Source organism: Anopheles coustani, chromosome 2 (genome assembly GCF_943734705.1).
Source record: "Anopheles coustani chromosome 2, idAnoCousDA_361_x.2, whole genome shotgun sequence".
NCBI classification, from domain to species: domain Eukaryota; kingdom Metazoa; phylum Arthropoda; class Insecta; order Diptera; family Culicidae; genus Anopheles; species Anopheles coustani.
Genome location: NC_071289.1, coordinates 58,865,620 through 58,890,524, shown reverse-complemented (window position 1 = coordinate 58,890,524; position 24,905 = coordinate 58,865,620). Strand labels below are relative to the sequence as shown.

The 24,905-nt window shown below is 42.2% G+C and overlaps 6 protein-coding genes across 6 annotated transcripts in view; 3 read left to right on the top strand and 3 right to left on the bottom strand.

The window, feature by feature from the left end:
• Positions 1-1,215: 1,215 nt before the first annotated feature.
• LOC131264722 (brachyurin-like) lies at positions 1,216-2,148 on the bottom strand. The gene has a single exon (XM_058266992.1). It carries the CDS (start codon positions 2,146-2,148, stop codon positions 1,216-1,218), a length of 933 nt encoding a protein of 310 aa, XP_058122975.1.
• Positions 2,149-6,438: 4,290 nt separating this feature from the next.
• Positions 6,439-7,359, top strand: LOC131264721 (brachyurin-like). Its single transcript, XM_058266991.1, has one exon. It carries the CDS (start codon positions 6,439-6,441, stop codon positions 7,357-7,359), a length of 921 nt encoding a protein of 306 aa, XP_058122974.1.
• A 1,654-nt stretch (positions 7,360-9,013) lies between these two features.
• Positions 9,014-9,986, top strand: LOC131264720 (brachyurin-like). The gene is made up of 2 exons (XM_058266990.1): positions 9,014-9,235; positions 9,303-9,986. The coding sequence occupies exons 1-2, from the start codon at positions 9,014-9,016 to the stop codon at positions 9,984-9,986; spliced, it is 906 nt and encodes a 301-aa protein (XP_058122973.1).
• A 671-nt stretch (positions 9,987-10,657) lies between these two features.
• Positions 10,658-11,976, top strand: LOC131262669 (uncharacterized). Its single transcript, XM_058264722.1, has 4 exons — positions 10,658-10,747; positions 10,811-10,864; positions 10,933-11,306; positions 11,376-11,976. Exons 1-4 carry the CDS (start codon positions 10,735-10,737, stop codon positions 11,472-11,474), a joined length of 540 nt encoding a protein of 179 aa, XP_058120705.1. The 5' UTR covers positions 10,658-10,734; the 3' UTR covers positions 11,475-11,976.
• Positions 11,977-12,006: 30 nt separating this feature from the next.
• LOC131262668 (gamma-glutamyl hydrolase-like) lies at positions 12,007-15,028 on the bottom strand. The gene is made up of 4 exons (XM_058264721.1): positions 14,722-15,028; positions 12,971-13,456; positions 12,629-12,882; positions 12,007-12,312 (listed from the first exon to the last, which is right to left on the bottom strand). Exons 1-4 carry the CDS (start codon positions 14,979-14,981, stop codon positions 12,251-12,253), a joined length of 1,062 nt encoding a protein of 353 aa, XP_058120704.1. The 5' UTR covers positions 14,982-15,028; the 3' UTR covers positions 12,007-12,250.
• Positions 15,029-19,987: 4,959 nt separating this feature from the next.
• The window catches only part of LOC131263798 (trithorax group protein osa), a 112,360-nt gene continuing 107,442 nt past the window's right edge, over positions 19,988-24,905 (bottom strand). The window contains exons 11-17 of the mRNA XM_058266056.1: positions 23,930-24,028; positions 23,783-23,859; positions 22,332-22,375; positions 22,138-22,267; positions 21,364-21,455; positions 21,113-21,177; positions 19,988-20,911 (exon numbers count right to left, since the gene is read on the bottom strand). Coding sequence (XP_058122039.1) covers positions 20,848-20,911; positions 21,113-21,177; positions 21,364-21,455; positions 22,138-22,267; positions 22,332-22,375; positions 23,783-23,859; positions 23,930-24,028 — 571 coding nt within the window. The 3' untranslated portion in view covers positions 19,988-20,847. The remainder of the gene's footprint in view (positions 20,912-21,112; positions 21,178-21,363; positions 21,456-22,137; positions 22,268-22,331; positions 22,376-23,782; positions 23,860-23,929; positions 24,029-24,905) is intronic.

Genomic DNA, 24,905 nt, shown 5'->3' with positions numbered 1-24,905 from the left:
GTTATAAACCATTTAATTTATTGTAATATTTCAATTGGGACAACATGATCAGCGACGGTAGACAGCATGCATTATACTATTGCCAAAAGCGGATGTTATGTTTACACAACTAACTTGAAAGCATAACTGATTGTCATAAACATTATATTCACAATGACCTACAAAATGAAAGTGTTTTCAATTTTATTTCGACTACCCACTCAATCCCATGCCACATACCAGCCAATTATAATATTTTATTTGAATAAATGTCATAACGTAAAGGTGCGTGGTGAAATGTTACAAAACTTTTGATCTGTTTTTCTCTGCCTTACCTACTCTGTTAGGTGCATATATTTTCATACTGTGCATATTGCCCCACATTCCCATATTAACTATGAACTAGCAACCTATGTAGTAACGTTTTCGGACCTAGTAACTGGATAGACTGAACCGATCAGTACAATACATAGATCATGTTATTTTTGATCGTCGGTTAATATTATCAGCATCGTACCATTTTATCAGCTAACCTGGCTAGACTGATTCCGGGCAATAATATATACCCATATTTTTTTCAAAGATAAGGTTTCCATTCGAAAGTTACAGAGACCCGGTGTGTCCATAGCTACTAGGAGGTTTGTGCATTTGCATCACATTTATCTGGTTTCATATCAAATTTAAACTGATTTTAGTACGAGGACCGGTCACGCGGATACTAGAAAAGTTCTATTAAAAGCATACCGTGTTTCAAATTAAAAATTTTCCAATTCTAATTTTTATACGTAACTACAGCCATGCATAGTATCCGACAAAAGAATCCCCAAAGTATTCACAATGCCTCTCGACTGCACATGAATGAACAACATGGTTTTGCATTATTACCGTCATATGGTCAAAGAACTTGGAATACATTTAATAGAAAAACTACTTTATATGTGTTAAAATAAATTGCACTGTTGTGGAGGATTTTAGACCAAACTTAAGTTCGCGTACAGTTGGTGGAAGTTGTTTCAAAATAAAGATGCTCAGTATTGTTTTTGTTATGGAGAACATGAAAATGTTTACCACACATGTTGTACTTTATTATAATTTTCGGGCACTCTCCGAATTACGTTTCACTTTTGGGTCTTTTAACAAAGTACCTCTGATAGCCAAATTCCTCCTAGACGCTTATTGTTTTAATTGAGTTGCATTAGCAAGTAAACTTAGTTACAGTAACTCCCACAATGGGCTTTAATAGTCGGAGTTATTCAGAATCCACTGCAAAAAGTACGTAATGCGTGCGTGTACGGACGGAATTCCCACCGTGCACCCGCCACTGTCCCCGAACGACACTAGCCCAACCTGGAGCGGCCCTAGCGCGGAGTTGACGGTAAGAGGTCCCCCGGAGTCACCAGAGCAAGGTGATCGTCCGCTCGCACTGCTCAAGCAGATGTTCTCCGGGCCCAGATAGACCGGTGTCCAGTACGTCAGGCACTCGCTGTTCGTGATGATCGGGTTCGACGCGTACTGAACGAAGTTGGACGGGAGGAGGCTGCTGTCAGACGTGCGCCCGAATCCAGACACCGTACCGAGCAGACCGGCGAACGTGCGCGTATCGGAGAGGGTAGGCAACCGTATCGCCTGTACTCGGGCGGTGTAGCGCATCGGGGCGTTCAACAGTATGGTCGCAATGTCGTTACGAAGGGTTAAGGCCGTATACTGTGGGTGTACCGTGATGCCGGATGCACTGAACCGGATGCGCTGCTGATCCGGCTCAGGAATGCTGCGATCGTATGCACCCATGATCGCAGTACCGCCGGAAGCGATCACACCAACACCCTGCACCACACAGTGCGCGGCCGTTAGAATGTAGATGTTCGTGAGTACGGTGCCACCGCAGAGCCCGGTGCCGACCAGGAATTCCGGCAGCAACGCCACCTGGTATGGAAACTGTCCGGGGATGGCCGCAAAACCATTCGTCACACGTCGATTTACGCGGCGCGTCTGCCGAAGAACCTGCAGTTCCGGTGGAAGACGTGCCCAGTAGTGGTCAAACTCCTCGATCGGACGCACTTTGGACCAATCGATTTCGATGCTGGTATCGTTAACATCGTTCGCACTTCTGGCATCTGGCACTACCAGAGCCAACAACACCAGGGCTCCAATGCAGCCACCAAACTTCATTCCGCTGCTGTTACCGTTTCACGGTTTATTTTTTCCGAATGGACACCTTTTTCACTGAATCCGATGTACTGCCTACCGGCGTTCCTCTGACTGTTCCTTTTTATACGCAAATTTGAATACCCGACCTATCTTACACCTACTAGAGCAATTATCAGTCGTTGAACCAACAAAGGCAGCTCAGCTGATAAAACTAAGCTCTTTTTCTCTATAAATATCAGATTGATGTGTCGATCTGGATGTCATAGACAAAAGATTCGCACGCATGGTAACTGACCTTATTTGGGTTTATATAAACCACAAGTCACTGAAAAGCAACACTACGAGCAATACTTATGAAAATAAAACTACAGGAGTTGAAAACATGACTATCTTAAAATATGTTATTACAATACATACCATTGGTTGATAGAGATGGAGTTTTTCATTATAAATGCTAGTTTTCTTTTCGAATATTATTTTTTTAGGCAACAAATAGCATAGAAAAATCTTCTTTAGTTTATTATACAATGATAAGTTTCAACGCAACAACATTCTCAATTCATCATTATTATTGCACCATTACAATACGTTATATGACATGTTTGTGCATACTAGAGGATCACCACCAAAAAACCAATTGCATTTGTAACGATCATATAACGCTGAACTTGGTGCAGCTATAAAGGAATGCAATGTGCATTTTACATTATTTAATGAAAAATCTTCAAATTTCCGAACAAAATTTTTGTCGCTATTTTGGCTCTATCTGTTTCTATTTTCTTGCGTAGATGTGAATCAATTTAGACCACACTAAACAATGCTATTTGTATGTTGTGATCTTTTAAATAACTAAGAATTTGCTATTTATTTTTATTTGTTACAAGCTTACACAACGAACTTCGCCTCGTCCAATATTACTAATACGCTACTATTCAAATAACAAAGCGTTGGAACTCAAAGGGAGAATTATGTTCGGTGATGTCGACACATATCAATAGCAGATTCATATTTAAGACAAATCCAAAGAATGTAATAAAATTCTGCTAATCAATCCTTGACTTTTTCACTTACAACACGATCAAACATATAAATTTGAGTGCAAAGGTCCAATGACATCAGTTTTTTAATGGCAGCTAAAATTGCACGTGCACTCAACTAATCGTAGTTTCGATACTATGCGACAAAGTTCAGATAAACATTTGTAATGAGTTCAATTTAGGATGAAGCGTATTGCAATAGCACGAGGAATTTGTTCATTTCTAATTCCTAGGTGTCCTGGTGCAGGAACGCTCACGTTACTATTCACGATCCAGTACCGATCTAATTCGACAATTCTGATTTTCATTTTTAGTTTTTGAACTTTTCGTTTTCCCTAAATTTTGTTTGGCCTAAAAGGAACAACTGATCCCACAACATCGTTAAGATTGAGTTTCCTATGTTTAGTTGTAAATTGTGTATTTGATTTTATTATATAGAAAAAGGAACATCATTCCCAGACATCTTCAAGATAGGTTCAGCCTATTTTGGGTATTAGCGTTATAAACAAAGAAACATTAAGTTTTATGTGATTTTTATTATGGAAAAAGCCCTTTTTTGAGTTTTCTGGTTTTTCCATTTTCTTTGAATTTTTCGAAATTTCCGACTTTTTCTTTGGAATTTTCAAATTTTCTTTTTTTTAATCTTCCTACGATCAAAATATGATGATGATGATGATCAATGTGATGAAGAAAAGACACAAATCATCAGAAGACTTCGTTGGGATGAGTCCAATTGTTTTTAGTTTTCGTTAGAGAAGGTAAATTTTATTTTTTTTTATATGTAAAAAAACCGTTTTCACCGAATTTTCCCATTTTCCGGCTTTTCCTTGGGAATTTACGAATTCTCTTTTTTCCTATACCTTCCTTGGATAAAAAGGAACTATCAATATATAAGGATATAAATCGTACGAAGACGACCAAGTGGTTGGTCCAACCGGTTTTTAGTTTTAGCATCACGAACATACAAACATTCATTTTTATAGATATAAAGAAAGATTTTGCTATTTTTGTTAATTTTCTATGTTAATATCCATTGTTTTGCCAGATCAATGCCAAGTAATATCGTGTCAGTTGAAACCAGATTTCCTTACATCCATGTTGGTAACTTTTTACATAGAGAAAAAAAAAATTTTTTCGAGCTCTAAAGCTGGATTTAAACGTTAAGCTGGATTTAAACGTTACATATTAATCTGTGTAGATCTTTGACGTCTACCGATTTCCTTTGTTCTCTCGTACCCATCGTCTGTCAAACATCCCTCGAGATATCCCGAATATCTCGGGGATGTTGGAAATAGCTAAGGAAAGGCTGTAGACGTCAAACATCTGTGCAGATTATTATGTAACGTCTACGGCTTGCTTAAGACTTCAAGTAAAGTTTGAATAATTTTTAACATCACTCAGACTTTCTGAAGACATTTCTTCAAATTTTTAAAGCAGTGGTAGTTTATATTTCAATATAAGGCGAATTTAATTTCCTCGAAAAACACTGGAATAATCGCTTCAAAATTTGACCTTTCACTACAATAAAGCAATTATAACACTATAAAAATGGTTAGCGCGTTTCTATTTAAAACCAGTGTAATAATTGACTATCTTTCCATTAGGGCCAACATTACATGCATAGACCAAAATCCTCTCACTGACAATGCATGGACACAATTTACATCTTTGATCAACTGCAATAAAAAACTAAACATATTAACATGCCAAATTCAATTAATGATAAGTGATAGCACTGATTTCTGATTTGCAAAGTGCAAAGATATTTTTATAAGTATAATAAATGTACATCAGCAAACGTTTTTGCGGGAATTTAGGTCGTCGCTCTGCAAAACATCCACATCCAACTAGCTGTAGGGGACCTTGCTAGGTATTTTCGTACGGTTTTAATTTATACCACCAGTTACCAAGGTGATTCCTCCAGTTAGTTGATAATAACCTGCAATTAGTCAGTATTACATACGGGACCTAATCTTGTTTCTTCCCATTTAACAGTGCAACGCATTCTTTTATGATAATTTGGATTTTTTGCATTTGAGATGTTTCTTTTACGTTTTCAGTTTTGAGAACCCTCCAATGAATACAGTACAAGGTATATAAATGTTCAAGTTAATACAAAAATTGTTAATACTGAGATTGAAAAATGTTTTAGGCCATTTTTTTGTAATTCCTCCCTCCCTTACCCTCTCCCCTTTTGTATTTTCTCATACAAAATGTAAGATGTAACCGGGTATTCTTAGAGTATGCATCCATTAAATTTATTACTTAGTGGTTGGTTTGATTCGTCAACACAAATGAAATTAAAGAAAGCTGGTTTCAACAGAAAGGCTCTTTTTAAACTTCTTGGCGTTCTAGGACGAGAATTTTTTTATGTTTGACGAAACTAAATCCATTGCTCTTAATTTTCAGGAAAAACATGCTTCACTGGTATGGTTCATGGTCATTTTCCTTTGCGGCGATGAAATCACTATAAACAACTTCATATTCTACCCCCCCTTCCGCAATGCTTCGAGCAGCGATGGAAAAGGTAAACATGAATGATTCACGGCAGAGTATCGATAGTCAACCACCCTTCACTATCGGCGGTCGAAGATCGCTGCCTCACGAACATGCGCAACATTACCAATTGCGTGCGTTGATAACTAGCGCCCGCCGGTCCAGAACAAAATGTTTGAACACAGGGAAAATCCCCGACCGAAGGATGCGTACGGAAGTCCACCTCCAAATGGTAGATGTATCGAAGTAGGCACGAGGAAACGCCAGGCTTCAGTTGGTGCGATTACGGAGGGAAAGAATGGAGAAGCGCCAAAAATCACGAGACCTTCGTCAGCGGTTCTCACGGAATATTGGAAGCCCTTGACCGATGCATGCGTTTTCCCGATGCGTTCTCTTTCCTTCGCACCGCTCGCGAGGCAACAGATGCGCGGCGGCAGTGTGATTGACACCTTCCGAGACCATCTAGCGGGGACAATCTTATCGATCGGCACCGATCGGGCGCTATCTCCGTACAACCCAAGACGACATGACCGAAGCCGCGGGCGCTAGCGAAGGGAAAGAATAAGAAACCCCACCGATAAAACCGTTCCGCTCCGGTCGGGAGCGTTTCAGAACGCTAACGTGCCGTGGAAAGTCTTGCCAAAAACAGAAGTGCTATCGTCTCGAGGGGAAACGTTCCTCAAAAATGCGACACATCCTAGCAAGGGTGTGCGTCTCATCACGCGCCGGGCCGTGTGTCGTGCAGTGTTTTCTCGTGATTTTTCTGTGTGCCGCTCCGATGGGGCATGGATCACCGGTGCCAAGGTCACGCTCGATCGGAATGTTTTGGACGACGGTCCGTAACACCTCAGTGCCATCGTCACCATCGACGTCGTCGTCGTCGTTTTTATCGGCCGCTGCCAGTGTTGTGTACCGTCCGACGCTTGTCGTCGACCGCCCACCTCCGGCCGGAAGTAAGGTGGCCGGCGGAATCGTGGCGCAGAACGAACAGTTCCCGTACCTGGTGGCGATACTGCTCAGCTTCGGCGATGGCTCGGAAACGCTGTGCGGTGGCTCGATCCTGTCCGATCGGTTCGTGCTGACGGCGGCCCACTGCCTGTACGGGATGCACCGGGCAACGGTGATCCCAGGCCAGACCACGATCCAGCTGCCGGTCGACGATGGCGTGGCGATGACCATCGAACCGTCCGCCGCCGTCCTCCATCCGGGCTACGATCCGGTTGCAATTCTGAACGACATCGCCCTCCTCCGGCTGCCGAGGTCGCTCGTGTTCTCGTCCCGCATTCAACCGATCCGGCTCGCACCGTGGAGCAACGCGTTCACCGACCTGACCGGCTACGACTCGATCGTGTCCGGTTGGGGCGCCCAGTCGAACGACGACTTTGCCGAGCCGGCCGACGAAGCCCGGCTGGAGCTGCGCTACACCACCAGCACCGTCGTCACGAACGAGGTGTGCCGGCGTGTGTATGGGTCGCTCATCCGCGACCAGCAGATCTGTGTGGCGGGCGAAGGGGGCCGCAATCCGTGCCAGGGCGACTCCGGAGGTCCGCTGACGGTGGAATTCGGTCAGCGGCGCACGCAGGTTGGCATCGTCTCGTACGGATCGACGCGCGGCTGCCAGAACGGAGTGCCCGGTGTGTACACCCGCGTGACGTCGTACGTCGAGTGGATCGTCTACCACACGGGAATAGTGGTATAGAATCGACTGTACCACCACTTCTTGCCCCCACCACTGTTGCTGCTGCTCCTGCTGCCCTTTCGAAGTGACCGTGTGCGTTTGATCCTTTTCCTCGGTGGTGGTTGTACGGCTATCCGATGGCTATAAATGGAAGCAAACTGGAATTCCTAAGCGTGCCGCAATAAAGTGTACCATTATCAATACATGCAAACGATTGTTCAAGTGTTTCTTTGACTAACCAACAATGTTGGTTCCCTAACCAATTTTATAGTACAAAATGTGATTCCACTCAACCAAAGTCGTACAATAAGATCATACCTCATTCTCAAGAATATTGTCACGATTCTGTGAAAAGTTTGGCGGACTGTGTTCCTAACGATGAAGAATCGCGACCAAAGTGCGAAGGTACTCGTGTGTTCCTTGCGACTTTTGTTTCAATGTATTCAGTTCTAAGCCGGAGGCAGAGGAAGTTGCAGTTGAATTTAAATTATAGACCACTTCCGTTTCAAGTCGGTCTAAGCCGGAACTGAAAAAAAAACTCTGTTCTGTTTATTCTAAACCCAGCGGACTTGGCTTTCCTATCAGCTCAGTTTAAGTACGTTCAGTTCCGAGCCGGTCCAAACCTAAATCTGAATCGTATTTTCTTCCGTTATTGTTTGCTATTTTCGCCCGTTTTCCTTTCCTTCCAAAGACAAATTTCTTTTCATACTCATTTTCTAAATTCCTTGCCTACCATGTCTTTAACCGTTATGGACCAACAATAATGTTTAAAGTTTATTCACGCATAGACATGTTATCAAAATTTACTGTTTTCCATCGTCCACCGGCTGCAGTATTCACAAATGTTTACCTAATATGCACCATTATGAATATTATCTTTTGCATCTCGTCGAAATCATCATCGATTTTCTATTGTTTTTGACTCCAACAAACAAGTTTTTATAGAAAACCTCAAAAATCTGTATATGCAACTGCAAAATACGCAATGGACTGGCCGGAACTTGCCTGAAATGGAAGCCAAAGTGATTCTGCCGTGTGATGAGAATAACCAACATAAAAATAACTAAAGAAACATTTAAACTTACACTAAAAACACATCTACATCAGACCAGTCTTACACAAAGAAAAAGGATCGCGCAATTGGAAAAGATTAAGAATTGAAAGAGTTCGCAATTATAGAACCGTTTTATGACTAGGACATTTTACCTAGTATCACTGAATGATAACTTCTTTGTTTCGGTTGCCATGTTTCATTTTATTGATGTACGCTTTTAAATTTTTGATACGTTTTTGCGTTCTCAAAATAGGGATTATGTAAAACGTTCAGATTTTAAGAGCATACAATATTTTTTTTCAAGATTACAGACAGTAGATTTGAAATACATTTCAAATTTATTTCCGCAAAAAATTGCACTTTCTTTCCCCCAAACACTGTTCGAGCAACCTGCATCAGATAACGGAAAGGCACAGATTAAAAACCAATTTTCGACCACGGCCTACAAGCTTCCGATAAGCCTGCCTAGCGCAAGCGTCTAGTCATAGTATCGGAAATCACTATGTAATATCGCCGGACGCGAGGGCTCCTGCAGTTCGAATTCAGCCCTTCGGCCGAGCTGAACGTTTGTATCCGAAAACTTTCCTACCGTGAGCGTGTCTAGTGATGGTTTCCGCGAAGATGTTGTTGCTAGCCGTGGCCACCCTTTTGGCATTCGGCGGAAACAGCGATGGTGCGCGCTTCCGGGGCACGATCGACTGGAGTCAGGTGCGCCCGATCGAAGATTTCCCGCACATTGCGGCCCGCGTGGAGCAGCTAAAGTTGCAGGCCGGTGAGCCCAGTCTTCCCGCACCGCGCATCGTTGGCGGAGCGGTTGCCACCGCCGGTCAGATTCCGTATCAGGTAAGGCCTATTGGCCATCGATGGCTTCTTATCGAGTTGGATTAATTACTCCTCTGCGGTTTCCTAGGCGGCCGTTCTTTCCGATCTCCCTAATGGACAAGCCCTGTGCGGTGGTGCCCTGCTTTCGAGCAACTATGTTCTGACGGCGGGTGTTTGCGTCGAGGGCTCTTCCGGTGGAGTGGTCGTCCTCGGGGCGCTCAACCTGCAGAACGAAGCCGAAGCGGGCCAGGTGAGGATTACGTTCGCAGCGAACAACGTACGCCTGCACGAGGAGTTCCTGGGCGTGATCTTCCGCAACAACATCGCCGTCATTCGCCTCTCGGAGTCGGTCACCTTCAGCGATCGCATCCAACCGGTTCGACTGCCGGTGGCCACCGAGTCCCGCACCTTCGCCGGCGTCCTGGCCACGGTTAGCGGCTTTGGACGAACGTCCGACGCCAGCACCTCGTTCTCGGATGTGCTGCGTTACGTGCGCAACCCGATCATGACCAACGCCGACTGCCACGATACGGCCTGGGGTGGCCTGATCGACGGACAGAAACTGTGCCTGCACTACGCTGACGCCCGTGCCCCGTGCGACGGAGACGTTGGCGGCCCGATGACGGTGGTGGACGGTACCAGCTCGCTGCTGGTGGGTCTCTACTCGTTCGGTTCCGTGCTGGGATGTGAGGCCGATTGGCCGGCTGTGTTTGTGCGCATCACCTTCTACCGCCAGTGGATCCTAACCAACACGGACGTCACGCAGGCATAGTAAGACCACGACGAACGCGGTTTGTACTTTGATGGCCACGGTCACACCTGTTAAACCTCGGGCCATGAGTCGGCTACCGATGAGTTTGGAAAATTTATACCACCAATAAACGGGTAGGCTAAACAGGCCACGAGCAGGGTAAAATTTTTGTTTACGATGGTTATTGCAAGCATGAATGGGATTGATAAGATAGAACAGGTGAACCGCAATAAAAGTAGATAAAAACAAACAGATCCATCGGGAACTTTTTTATGGTTTTTCGCATCTTTTGCATTTGGGTGGATTGATTAATGATGCAATATTGATTATTCCACCCCAGAATCAAGATCTTAGGAGATTCAAGCGATTGAAATGACTGATAAGGTCGAATGTTGATTTCACAACATTAGAAATCTATTGTAAAACATACAAGAAGTAAAAAATATCGACAAAAACGTTAAAGTTATTGATAAGAAGTTTTGCTAGAGATTTATTTTCTCCATCGTATAAAGATTATCGCAGGTTTTTCCTTCCAGTGAACTTAACGAAGAAATTCTTTTTTTTCAACAGTAAATTCAAATCAGCTTTCAAACGTCTGATTCAACCGTTACCATCAGACGTTTCAGCGTAACGCATGTCAGGAGCAAAGCGTTACTTCATTCCGGCAACTGTCAAAGTTCAAATATGTAAACAAAACGGTCGAGAAAAGGCATCTCCGTTAGGCGCTTCGAGTGTGTTTTGCTCAAAATTCTGCTAATTTTTAGGTGAAATGATGGATAAAGGTATATTATATGCACCGAACATAAAAGTTCAATGTAATATTCACATTTTTACCACACCAACAGATACATCACGCCGTGTAAACACGAGCAAAACACTCGAAGAAGTGCGCGCGTTGAGTGAGTTCCTTTGATGAAGATTGTTATGATACATCCCATGTTTGCTGATTTACTGTTCCCTATTTTAGCAAGTCGAAATGAAAAGCTCTTGACAGACTTCGGAATCGACATGATCACGTTTGCCGACCCTGCGTTGGAGCTGTTGGAACAATTCGCCCAAATTCGTCTCCTAACCGGACTCTGCATCGAGCGGCCGGAACTGTCCTACCTGGATGAGTTTGTCTACCAGCGGGAATCAAAACGGCTGGAGGGAAAGCTACAAGCCGTTACAGTGCATTCGGAAATTGACGCCCTGCGGGTACGCTGCGAGGCCGAAACGAAGGAAGTGCGCCGGCTAGAATGTTTCCTCGAAGAAACTCAACAGTTGACGACACCGGTCGAAGAGTTTGAGAAGAAAAAAGCCAGCCAAGAGAAAAACATTGAACTGGTGAAGAACAAAGCCGTAAGTAACCAAACCGCGCGAGTGTTCCTTCAATCCAAGCCATAATATCGTTTTGTCTCGTTTACGTAGAAATCAATACCGAACCCACCGGAAGACATCAACCTGGACGAGCTGATCGACAACGTTCGCCGCCTGGAGGAGGAATATGAAGGAAGAGGGGGGGAATGAATAATGACCAAAAATCACCCAGCATGCAATGGAAGGAGAAGCAGAATAACAACAACAACAAACCCTTAAACCCACAAATAGGGAATCACAGGAGGCGAGAGTGCATAAGAGTCGTTATTGTTGTTGTTGAGCAATCATCAAGTCAAACAAAAATGTCCCGTCTTTCGTGAGCGATGCTGCGGGGATTTTTCAAACCGAGTCGGTGGCCTGGTAAACTGGGCCAGCAATCTCTCTCACCTTAAAAACCACAGATTCCTTCGCAGATAATCATGGTTCGTAGAATTGACACGGGATTAAATGTCGATAGCATGGTTTTTACACGACGGTAATTCCCCCAAAGATTGGTGACCGTCATGAAACGTGTGTATGATTGCATAATTTCGTCATGACTTGTGAGCAACGTTGGAGAAAATTAATTAGGTTACAGCTAGGAGCAATTGAGATAGCATGCGCGTCAGATGGAAAATGATTGAAATGAGCTAATTAAATTAAACTAAATACAAACACCAAAAACATTCGATATCATTTTGTTGCTTTGCATCACGTGTATGACTCTTTATATTAACCTCCGAGGGCCATCCCGACTCCACTCGTTTAACACTACCCAATCACCCTTTATTAGGACTTCCGTATCATCAAAATCTACTAGAACACCTGAACGTCTTCGCCTATCTCCAAAAATGCTGATAACTGAGGGTATACATTGTTTGCAACATTGTATCCCCCATTGCTTCGCTTTGAAATCGATTGTTTTTTCAGAGACGTACAACGCCGCCTTACAGGGTAGGTTTTTTCTTACCACGGGCCTTCGATTTTTTTGGTAGCACTTTGTCCGTTGCTGAAAGGGAAAAGGTAGAAAAAATAAGAGATGATGAGAAATACGATGAGTTAACAAAGATAACCGGATAACCGATGCCACCGATCTTCAATTGGTTGCGATACGAACGAAAATTAACACGGCCACGTGGAGGGTAGAATGGTTCAGAGGAGGAGGATTCGTTAGCCATGAACATGCAGCCGGATGGTCGTGACGAGGGTGGTTAGTACGACGGAAAGCATGCAGGTGAGTGAGACAGCGGTGGCAGAGGAGTCAGCGTCGTCGCCAGCGGGGGGCTGCTCGGACGGGAATCCGGGTTGTTCGCCCAGAACCTTACCACTGAACATGTAACACTGCTCGAAGCTGGACCGCTTCAGGCCAGTAAAGGTCGGCTGGTAGTTGTAGATCACGTGCTGATCCAGCGTTGTCTCGCTCGGGAACTGGTGGTCGCTTTTGCGCGTCTCGTGTATGAAGAAATCGGCAAAGAACTGTGCCGCCTGGATTGCGTTCGCCGTGTGGGAAATGTTCTTATTCTGCACCCACTCGTAGATGTTCTTTTCCGGGTGGAACTGAATGCCGTAGAATGGATATCTGGCGAGGAAACAGACAAAAATCATTCAACGACGGGCCATCTTTTTCTCTGTCTCCCTTTTGCCACCTTTTAATAAACACAGTTTACCTCTTGTGCTCGATGGTGGAGATAAACTCCATGCCGTTCCAATCCCTATCCACCGACATCACGCGCCAATCCTCCTCCAATCCGTACGCGGTCATGTTAGCCTCCGTCACGCAGTACTGATGGAAATTGGCCGTCACCGGTTCGCTGCTCAGGATGTCGACGATCTCGTTCGGTGCATCGGCAAAGAGACGGCTGGTGCGAAAATCGTCCTTAAAGTTCAGCGGCAACGCTTGGCTGTTGGAGCTGCAGTGCGCCCGATGTTCCGAGCCGTTGGCGGCCAGGTAGGTGAGCAGCTCGAATCCCAGACAGGTGCCCCACACCGGGAAGTAGTCGCCATGTTCGTTGTATCGCATCGCAATGTCGTAGATGTGGCGGCCCGCATCGGCGTAACCGTTGCTCTGGTTGAACCATGTCGCTCCACCCGGGAACAGCACTCCGTTCAGGTTGGCCATAATCTGCTCGTAGTATTCCGCTGGCTGATTGATCCTTTGGGTAAAACGGGAATCGAATGCAAACATTTGACATTGTGAAAACTATAAATTCGAAAAACAAAGGCATAGAGACCTTAGTACGGTATGTCGTCGGAACTACGTGACGGTCAAAGTAGTGATAAATCTTTCAAATTGCTTCAATCATTAACTCATTTAAAGCTAATATTAAATAGCAATATTCAAATTCTTTGCTCTTAATTTCATTCTTTTCGTTTTAAACTTTTCACCAGTTAAAAACATGACATCCGCGGCCAAAATGATTATCGAAATTTTGCGCAACGCTAAATTTATATGTTTTTAAGTGATTTCTACGATGCTCCTACTTGGGTTAATTTGTTAAATAAAGCTTAATTTAGAAGAATAGGCGCTTATTAGCGTAAGCACCTATCTCGAAATCTGATACCTGGAATCGTTTTTCTTTAATTTTAGGTTTTAAAATATCTCCTCTTTAGTACACTTATCGAATTTTATATAAATTGTAACCGCAAGGTGTTGTTCTAAACAGTCGTCATAAGACACGAAATATTGTTGAATATGTCGTAATTTTAACGTTTATAAAATAAGTGATTCAAAGCAGGTGGACACAGAAACTTTTTCTCGAAACTAGTAATTCGAAAATTTAAAAAACTTATTCATATATTTCATCACTAATAATTTGAAATTCAATCAAAACGTGGTGAGTAATAACTTTATATTATTATTAAAGTAGGAGAAAACTAATGTGTTGAAACTTACTTTTCTTACGCGGATGGTTACTTTCTCTCAACGCGGAGAGACTTCTTTACAAGTCCAGAAATGTGAAATGAAAAATACAAAATATTGACACCATGTCCACAATACATTAAGTATAACATGGTTTTGGTCCGTGTCAATAATTTGTTAAAATTGTGCTTGTAGATTTGTCTAGTTTTCAGATCAATTTTTCTCATGTTTTTCTTCAAATCAACTTTACATGGTCACATGTAGATGTAGAAAAATTGGTTCAAAGCTGCTAAAATTTTTACCCCAAAAAAAGAATTAAAGTAAGTAACTATCCAGAAGTATTATTTCTACTGAGACTAACATATTACATGTTTCAAACTCATTGAATTGGCACCAGCTGACGATAAAGAATTCCCATAAAAATTAAAGAGGTCTTTGGGTTCGACACGGTTAACCGAAATCAAGTCCAAAAAGCATTTTAAGGGAATTTCTATTTAAACGTCAAACACTATTTTTCCTCATTGTCACAACTATGCGTAATAGACCACACAAACTTACCAGATAGGAACAACACGCGCTCCGGCACCTTCGACAAACTTCACGTACGAAGCCGCGATGTAGCTATCGTACCCCTCGTCACCATAGTTCTGGGTCATCAGGTACGACAGCTCCTGCGACAGAATGCCCACGACGGGCTGATCGTTCACTACGGCCGCATCGAACAGCGACCGTTCCTGGCTTTCGATCAAATGTTTCGCCTGCCCGGGAGTGACCACCAGGAGGACCACGGCCAGCACGAGCGCCACCGTGACCGTCATGTTGTCCGTGAACTTGCGGAGTTTATTGTCCGAGAGCGCTGCTGACCAAATTTGCATCCGCTCGAGGCTACGTTGCGGCGGGAACTGTCGATCGATGGCCGCGTTCGGTTTCTGGTCCTCCCCAGCAGCCAGTCCGCGAGGTTTCATCTATCTCTCTCTTCGTCTCTCTCGTCGATGCGTTGCGGTGACAAATGCTGAAGTGGCTGCTATCAATTTGCTGAATAATTAATCGTCAACTTCTCTCCCTTCCTATCGCGCGCATGTAGACCGTTGTACGGAGCTTCAAGTGGTGTGTCCTCCCGCGCGTGATGGGAGATTTGGTAAGGGTACCGAAAAACGAAGAAACTTCCATGTGGAATTTTGTGGAAGTAAGGAGAATAAACAATTAATAATACCATTCATAAATTCTCCAGTCAATATTTAAACAAAAATCAAATTGAGAAACTTCAAGAGAACGTGCGAAATGCACCATCTCTTGATGACCACTTCTTTGTGTGAAGATCAAATAGTTATCAAGTTGTGGGGATGGTAGAACAGCTTGCCCTTCATTAATGCCACGATGCTGCTGATAGGACCGCACACATCAAAAGATGAGAGACGTCGTCGTCGTCTGTTATCACTTCTTACCCGTGCGATGACGGTAGCGCTCTATCAGCCCCTCCAAGCAGGAAACAAGCTTTCAACGCAAACAACTCAACCCCCCGGTTTGCGAACCCGCAAGATGCACGGTGTCGTCATTAGGTCTCGACCGGTTCGCCGTCTTAGACGTGATCCGTCACGGACAGAGCAACATCAGTGGTGACGTACGCCTTGAAAACAACATACCCGTCTGCTGCATCAAAAACAACGGCACATGCTGCTGCTCATCCGCTGGTTGATTTGAATTTCTCAAAGCGCATGTCGCACGAACAGTGGGCAGCTTTAGCGGTCACAATTGGGGCCCCGTGTGACAATAATGGGAAATGATAGCGATAGTGAGATTGCGTCCGGCGTAATCAACTGGGATGATGTACCGATTCTCCTGGTGCATCACAAAGGCTTCAGAGGCACTTCCATTTTCGCCAGCGTTCGTTTGAACACTTATAGAGCGTCAGAGTAATGTCCAATTGAAAACTATGTATGGAAGTAAAAATCTCTCAGAACATTCCTACTCTTTCCAGTTACTAACAGCGATAGTAACTGGAAAGAGTAGGAATGTTGTATTAAATCTAGCAAATCTTTCATGTAATTTAGGACACTAAATACAACATAAAAAATGTTCAATTTAATTGACATTTTCAAAATAATTAAAAAACAGTATTTACTTTAATTGTTTACCACAAACTTTTCAATGGATCCATGCGATCGCTACATCACAGTAAGCTGTAAGTTTTGCTACGATAATCGAAATATTTGTGGATTCAAAAGTGAGTTCTTTTGGATTTTTTAGACGTAGGCTTCTACAAACTAAAACAAGGGGAAGTTAATATTAATTTTAACAACTAAAAATAACTAAAAATATTAAAGCAAGAATCTTTTATTTTGTATACCTCACTTTTTGCACCGACGACCTGTATACCCGAGTAAATCAACAAATGAAAGGTTTTTGATTTTCGTACTTAATTTTTTTCACTAATTAAATATCGTCTACCCTGAGCAACATATTGTAAAAAGATTCTTAATGCCGATGCTAATTTAATTTATCAAGTGGGAAAACAACATCAACCGAGGTGACAATATTTAATTGCGAACCGGTAGTGTAACCGGATAATTAGAGTCCGCACACGCGATGGAAGTCGATTATCTATGACTAAGTTTACTGGACATTGAAAGATCTTTTTCGAAGCGGTGTTCAGTTTAACTGCACTTTTGTTTTTTTTTTAAGTAAAATCCAATGTGATATTGTTTTTCCTTGTACGTAACACAAAAATCCAACAGTTTTTAAACATAATGTATGGCATACTCAGTAATGTTGGTCATGGACATAATGTGTACAAACATGGTTTTGCACATCAAAATAGTAAGAACGTATTTCAAATATGCCGTCATGTTACGGCAATATTGATACAAAGAGTTGCAAAACGGTGAAAGATATAAGGATTAAAACAAAATGTTAGTCGTATAGGCATGTTCAGGCTTTTGTTCATTTGTTTAAGTTTGTTCTGTGATACTTTTGTTTTGTTTTATAAATATTAATATATTGCATAATGTATGTTGTTTATCACATTGTCCTATAGCTCTTAAATAAGTTTTCTTGTCACTATGTATACAATTATAAAGTTGATTCTGTTTGACTAAAACGATGTTTTAGAATTTTACGCATTTCTAAATTTGAGTAAATTGTAGCCACTGTTCATATGGCTCGTACAATGGCTCTCCCACTTGTAGTAATAATCTTGTTATTTATAAAGTATTGGAAAAGCTTCCTTTAATTCATTAATTCAGCGATGCATTTTATTTTATTTTTATCCGTTTAAATCTATGAAAGCTGAAAACACACTTACAAGCATCAAACGAGTATTTGATGTAACATAATTATATGTACCAGTAAATTAAGCGATGGAACGGCGTACTGCTAACTCACTATACCACTGTCAGTGTAGCGTGTAGTGTTACTAAGAAAACTACTTCACTTACCGTTTGCTAACATGAATTTGTTCCGATTGTAAGTCACCATGCCATCGTTGCATAAACTTGATAAAACACAGCATTTACACTTTTTTCCTTCACTTTCGTCAGTATTCGTATATATTTCATCGATCATCACCGCAGTTGTTTATCCTCTAGTCTGGCCTGCTCTCACTGAAGGTATCGGTTCTGTATACTACACCTTTTGCTTTACCTCTACCTCCAAAGCGCACGGTTTTCTTTACGCACGAGTGAGTATAATTAAGTTCAGTATCAATTTTTCTGATTTGTTTCCATGTTATTTTATATATTTATATCTTTCTTCTTTTTTTTTGTCTCGGTGAATAGCGACTTTTACATTCTTCTCACTGTCTTCTCTGCAGTTGCCCTTTTTCTTCTCTCTTGGTTCGTCAGTTCACACCATTTACGCTACTATTCAAATCTATGCCTTATACTTTACTCAATACTATATTAATTTTTTGTTTGGGTTTGTGAATGTATGTGTGAGCCTGTGTAGATGTGTTGCATGTTTTTATCTCCCGCTTTTTTTTATTCATTGATTTGTTTTTATGATTTTTCTTCTCTCTCTTTTTTCAGTTGCTTTAATTCAATGTTTACCTCTGTTTGTTATACATTAAATATGTGTTTGCATTCCTTTTAGATTCCCGCTTCGATCGTACCAATCCGTCTATGCGCTTTTGGCCCGATCGCTGTCATACTCGATTCCCGGGTTTTATCTCTTTTGGGTAAATTTAGATTACTTACGATGGACAAAGCTTAATAATTTTGTTGCCATCTGTTGACAGCTAAGCAGATGCTCCTAACATTACCCCATCGCACCCGTGGAACGGAAAGGAAAGGGAGGGGGCTGTCCAAAGTCATGTAATGGGACAGTGCATACCCTTCCAAAATTCTCTAGTATAAATATACACATACCATCATATTGACGATGCGTGCAACCGATCGTCATGCTGTAATTTGTTGCCTTGAGTAAACTGGTTAGGCGCAAATGCAACACCGAAACCCAATGAGTTATTATGCATCAATCTTGAAAGCAAAATATTTTACAATCGGTGTTCAACTGGGACAGCAATGACACAGTAAACCGAGTAAATGAAAAGCTTCACTTAAACGAGTATAAACTTAAATGAGGCATTTTTCCTAATTGTACGTCCGTAAGGACCTCAACTTAAAGCACAAACTCAAACTATCCTGTGTACAGTGGATTACACGTTTTACTGTGAATCTTTTGTTTTGTTTATTTTTCTTTTGGGAGACCAGTCTTCTATCGAACGCATACATACAATTTATTATCATGCACTATCTGTAACATCAGTCTAACCGTGAGTCATTCACACACATCCACGCATTTTACATTCACACTTTTAATCAATTCGATTCACGCCATTCGGTCGCCTTGTACGATCGTGTATGATCGCCAGCTGATCCGTACACACATCTATGTTTTTGTTCTCATAAATATAGACACTTAGAAATGGTTCCAAAACACGCCTTCACCACCTTCACGCCTTCGTTACATCTTATATGCTTATGATTATTATAGTAATTCATGTCTGTGTCCGCCTTCCCGATCCAATGCATCATTGCATCGAAATTTTGGTTGCTTGCCTGGGAGACCCCTGTGCCATTTAATAATACGTAAGGGGCGCTCATCAAGATAAAGGGTCTTGAGTTTTCCTTCTCTTTTATTACACTACTCTATATAACTTCCTCTATACAACCCTGGAAGGGGTTTTTTTTTTATTAAATGCGATACTCACGCAGCACAAACCCCGCACACACCATTCACATGCTCACGAAATACTCATGCACACACACGTACGCACAGACAATCTGCATATATAAGCATGTTTGTCGTTCTGTTTCTTTTTAGCGCAATACCGTACAATAATAAAGATCTTCGCGAATCTCTTCTTTACTACCCGTGCAAAAATCGACAATGTTGTAAACGTAGCTAAATATTGTGTTACTACACCGCTGATGAACATTTTACAACTAAAAACACTAGGGGTGTGGGTGTGTGTGCGCGCGCGCCAGTTAGTAATTTGTTTTGTGTGTTGATTCCGTTGTGAGTTTTACTTTTTGTTTGCCTGGCCCTCAACTGCCCGATCGCAACTGCAAATGCAGCCACGAGCATAATGTATGCCCGCTATCATTTCCTGTGTTTTTTCTTCTGCATCAATTTTCAATGCTACGGTGCACTTATTATCTCTCGTTCTCTCTGTGTGTATAGTATATATTTCCTCCTATCGTCATAAATATAAAATATATATATATCGTTTTCTACTTACATACTAATATTGTTGTTTGTAGTTTTGTATCGTTTTATACAATTTATTTGAGTTTTTTTCTCTTTTGTTCAATCGAATATGTGTTCATTGTTTGCTTGCAACAATCTTTATTAACTTAATCCTCTACCCAATGTGCAATCCGATTCCAAGCTGGACACAAATAGACACTACATGTGATGTGTCTTTGTTCTTGGAGAATGGCAGGCAGAACAACTCAACTTAAGAGTGAAAAACTTCCTTCCTTAACCAAACCGATCATGTACTCAACACTAAGCGCAATCAGAGAGAGAGAGAGAAAAAGAGAGATGGAGAGACAGAGAGACAAAGCAAATGCATACGCAACATTTTAATTGATAAAAAAGTAGACGCATCAGTTTACTTTAAACCGAACATGACCTAGAGAGAGGCTAGGGCACAAAAAACAAAAACTATGTACAGTCTTGTTAAAAGAACTAGAGCTCCTTGCGCGCGGCGGAACGTATTAGGTTTGCTAGCTTAACACTAACGAAGTCCGAACTACTACAATTAAAGAGAGAAAGAAAAAACGACTAAATTATATCTACTCTAATCGTGAAAGTTGTCGACGTTGCTCATCTTTGCTTATGGTGATGCCAATGTCACCATTTGTGTCTATTCGGTTGGTTGATTCACACCTCGCTTACGCTCTCGTTTTCCTTCTTCTCCTTCTAATGTGTGTACCTCAAGCGAGTGTGTGTGAATTCGTTTTTGTGTTGCTTTCAAATTCATTTTGTTTGTCAAATATTTCTTTTTGGTCAAATAGGGGAAGAAACTATTAGGAAGGATCGTTGGTGGATAGAGTTGCATATAGCTAGTTTTTCTTTTCGTTTTTTGTTTTAGAACACGTGTGTTGAATTATTCAAACACCTCCAAGGATTTTCCTTTTGCGTGACTAATTTTTGTGTGTTTTGCTAACGTATGGTGTATCTCTAATGTTTTCCGCCTCGGGCTGCCTCTTCAAGCGCTCGCACTTTCATCTCGCGTTCGTGTTGCCTACAAAAAAACAGAGTGGATAAAATAACGGATAACCATTAATAACGTCGCCGCAGAAACACGACAAAAAGCTAAAAAAAAATCCGTTCAATCAAATGCTGATGGCCAGGTAGATCTTCCAGGCCTCTTCCCACAATTTCGATAGTCCCAATTTTAGCCGACTTGTGCGCAAAATCCACCACAATAAGTCATCATAAATACCTCAGGTACTGCTCGTGCAGCGAATGGGCCCGGTCTAATGCATTTTGTCGTTGGAATTCAGCGGCCTGGTGGAAGAAACTGTGTTAATTAAATCGATTTTAATATCGGTCTCTCCGCGACGTTCGCAGTAAGATTGAATACGTGAGGTGGGGGTTGAGACAGCCAAAGGAAAAGAAAATGGGGTATTGGACACGGATACAAAGTGAGGTGTAATTTCTTGTTAGAAAATTCAGCATTTGCTGGCGACTTACCTGTAATGGATCATAGGACATACGCAAAAGCACCTCCGAATGGGGATCCCTGGGCATTAACACATTCGGACGCGGATAGGGTGGTACGTTGGCTGTGAAGATGAAACAATTCGGGAACGACAATTTTCCCGCCCCAACATTGTGGATGCAATTAGCACCAGAGAGAGAGAGCAGCGGGCAGGCACAACAACATGGAATGATAAAATGGTATAAATATTAGAATACACGAATACCAACGGAAGAGAGATCGAATGACATAATTGTTGTTTTTGGCGGATTTTCGAAATACAACGTGGTAGGCGGCGACGATGAATATGAGGAGTAGGATGACAAACGAACAGAAAATAGTCAACGATCACAAACCGGGGTGGAAAGGGTATGTAGAATTAAATGAACAAAATTAGCCGATCATAATGATTACGCGCGACGGACATTAGGAAAGATATGCTAAAACTAATACGAAGCAGATACAGGGATTGGGGAGCCACGAGCAATCGATCGACCGGAAAGATCGTGTTTGTTTTGATTTAGGTAGGTAGATTTAGCGAAGGAAATAGAGTATCGAACAATAGAGATGCGTGATGAATGGAGAGATCGTGTGAAGAGATCAGTAAAGATGAAGTACGGATGATGCCACGAAAGATGCTTGTTTGCTTTTTCGACTGGGATCAAATGTGTCTCAATGTGTCAGATAGAGTCAATGGCTTCACAACACTTTTCTTGAAATTTGATTTCGCTTGGGATTTTTCTGTTTTGTTTTGAATACAAACTCACGTGGTAGTTGAAAACCTGCTGCCGCCGCTGCCGCTGCCGCCGCCGCCGCTGCCGCCGAGTCTTGCTGCTGTTGCGAATGCAAGTGCAAGTGCGTATGGGAGTGTGCGTGATATTCGCCAGCCAAGCGCAACTGTAACAAGTGAACAGAAACCAACAACATAAAACATGATTGACGATTCGATGCTGATACGTACCATCGGATCGGATGGATCCAGCCCGACAGGATGCGGTGGCAAGCCTGTGTTGTTGATTTGGGTTTCGTTTGTTTGGATCATGCCATTTTACAGTTCCATCATGTTCAAAGAGCGAACGTTTCATGGTTTTGTTTGGAACGCATTGGATTATCATCGGTTGCGGGTTGCAGATGATTGATGGTTTCAGTTCGGTGTGTGGGCAAGAGGGCGGAATGGCGTCAAATCGTTTCATGATTTTATCGTGGTTTGTTTTTTTTTCCAATGAACCAAATTCACCAAAATACATGTTTGCGTGTGAGTGTGTTCGTGGTGTAGACCGACCGGCCGTGCAGCAATAAGTACGCGAGCCATACGTCAACCAAATAGAAAATGGAATGAAGAGAAAAGAGAAAAAGGGCAATTGTGAGTTTTAGCACCATGATAGGTGGGGCAATAAACAGCAAAATAGCAACAACAGCAGAGAGGTGGCCATTGGTCGTTTGAACATTGTTCAGTAACGGAGCATAATTTTCGGTTTGTTTTTGTTTTTTCCCCACCGCAACCCATACACGGTACACATTTTCCCCCCGAGAAGCGGACAGGGAAGAATGTTTTGTAGGTAGGGCGGTGGGTTTTGATTTTTTTTGTTCAGTAGGTGGCAGTTGTGTTGTGGTGGCAGTGGCCGCAGTTGAGGCAACGGCGTAGTAGGTATTCGGTTTTCGCATCCACATTTCGACAATTACAATATTGAAATAGAGAGAGAGAGAGAAAGAGAGAGAGAGAAAGATAAAAATTAAAGTTGATAAGTTGGGATTTAAAACAGAAAATACGCATACGGCCAGCGGCATAGCACGGCACGGTACGGACGGACACGGACGGAGCACACGGACACAAGCGGGTTTGTTTGTTATGTTGGTGGAAAAGAGGTACATGGACAAAACAGAAACAAATCATAAACGCAACGGAGGACGCGCCCAAGCCAGATCGATCGTAGCCGTCGTTGTCGTCATCGTCGTTGGTGGCGGGTTGAGGGAGTAGAAGAAGTTGTTGATTGAGAGTACGAGGAATTTTCCGAGCGTTTTCCGGTTCATCATTGCGGACGATTGCGCGGCGCGCGGGAAATTAAAACGTGCGGGGTGGTGTGTTTCAATTTTATGAGGTGGCGCGAAAATCATTTCGTGATCAAATTCCATAAACACACACACACAGAAAAGGAAGTGAAGAAGAAAAGAGAAATGCAAAAAAGAGAAAAGAAAAACGTAAAAAAAAACGCCGGGTAAGTAACGACAGGACACACAAGATGAGGGTAGTTAGTAGATAGAGAACAAAAGAAATGTCGCCGATAGAGGACAACGTGACGATGGAGGAGGCTGGAGGATGATCAACAAGTTTAGAGATCATTCTCTCCTGGATCATCGATCGCGACGTATTTCATGCGCGCGCGTCTATCATTCCAGTAGTCGATACGTTACCTATTCGTTCTCGTTCTAACTGGGCCAGAGCAGCCGGATTTCCGTACAGTGCAGGAAACTGCGATGGATGCATCCCTCTAAAAGTATAAACAAACATCGAAATGAGTTTTTTGAAACGCAATCTCTAACTATCTTTCATCCGCTTACCTCATCCGGTAGTACTCCATCCAGTGCTGGTCCAATCGAGACGGGCCCATGCCCTGCTGTGCGTTCTTAAGGTCCTCAAATTCCCTAAAAAAGATGTCCCTGTTAATCGGAGAAATTTCGCAAAAATCGATCAATATCATTGCATGAACGAACGAGCAGCACACCGGCGTCGTTATGGAGGTAGAGCGGAACGGAAAAAATACATCCATACATACACACACACACACGCACGCACGCGGGTACACACGTGTTGAGAGGGGAAGAAAAGAAGAAAAAAAATCGGAATAAAAATATGTTTTATAAATTGTGTTATAAATGTTATCAAATGACTGTGATTATGACTGTTCAATAGTTTTTATTCCTCTTACCAACATTTAGACTATAAGCATTTGTTAAATAATGGCACATACGTAGTGCGATGAACTTTTAGTTTATGAAAATTATTTGCGAGCTTATGAGACCGATTAGAATAAATTGAAATGTGTATGAATGCATGAATCAAAAATGAAGTTAAAATAAAATGAGAATCAAAAGTTATCAAACAAAATGTTACGTTTCTCTTGGTTCCCTCCTCTCGAAAACTATGGATAAGGTCCGGTATTCGTGAATTGGAGTGTGCGTGTGCGTGTTTGTGTGTATACCTCTGCAGCCTATCGTGCATACAAAATGATATTGAATTTTGTGGAGGGAATGATTTTCCCGGATATCGTTGATTAGAAAAGAATGCAAATCATGCGTTAGTTTCGTGTTATTTGCAAACTCTTCCAAAGCGTTAAGAGCCAATTCTGAATGAAAAAAGCGGATGAAAAACGACACCGGATATATGGAAAGCTGACTGATGATACTTTGGTGGGATAACAGAAAAAAAAAATAAAAATTTAATAATTGGGACAAAATACGCACAAACAGCAAAGTAAGGAAATAGAAACGCAAAGCGCAAATTGAATTTTGGTACTGCATTTGCTCCCAAATATAG

Coding starts and splice junctions, on each gene's coding strand:
- LOC131262669 (XM_058264722.1), top strand. Junction 10,865..10,932: donor CGAAGAAGTGCGCGCGTTGA/GTGAGTTCCTTT, acceptor TCCCTATTTTAG/CAAGTCGAAATGAAAAGCTC. Junction 11,307..11,375: donor AACTGGTGAAGAACAAAGCC/GTAAGTAACCAA, acceptor TCGTTTACGTAG/AAATCAATACCGAACCCACC.
- LOC131262668 (XM_058264721.1), bottom strand. CDS start 14,981: ATGACGGTCACGGTGGCGCTCGTGCTGGCCGTGGTCCTCCTGGTGGTC. Junction 12,883..12,970: donor TCCACCATCGAGCACAAGAG/GTAAACTGTGTT, acceptor TTTCCTCGCCAG/ATATCCATTCTACGGCATTC. Junction 12,313..12,628: donor GCAGTGTTACATGTTCAGTG/GTAAGGTTCTGG, acceptor TTTCCCTTTCAG/CAACGGACAAAGTGCTACCA.
- LOC131264720 (XM_058266990.1), top strand. CDS start 9,014: ATGTTGTTGCTAGCCGTGGCCACCCTTTTGGCATTCGGCGGAAACAGC. Junction 9,236..9,302: donor CCGGTCAGATTCCGTATCAG/GTAAGGCCTATT, acceptor GCGGTTTCCTAG/GCGGCCGTTCTTTCCGATCT.
- LOC131264722 (XM_058266992.1), bottom strand. CDS start 2,148: ATGAAGTTTGGTGGCTGCATTGGAGCCCTGGTGTTGTTGGCTCTGGTA.
- LOC131264721 (XM_058266991.1), top strand. CDS start 6,439: ATGGGGCATGGATCACCGGTGCCAAGGTCACGCTCGATCGGAATGTTT.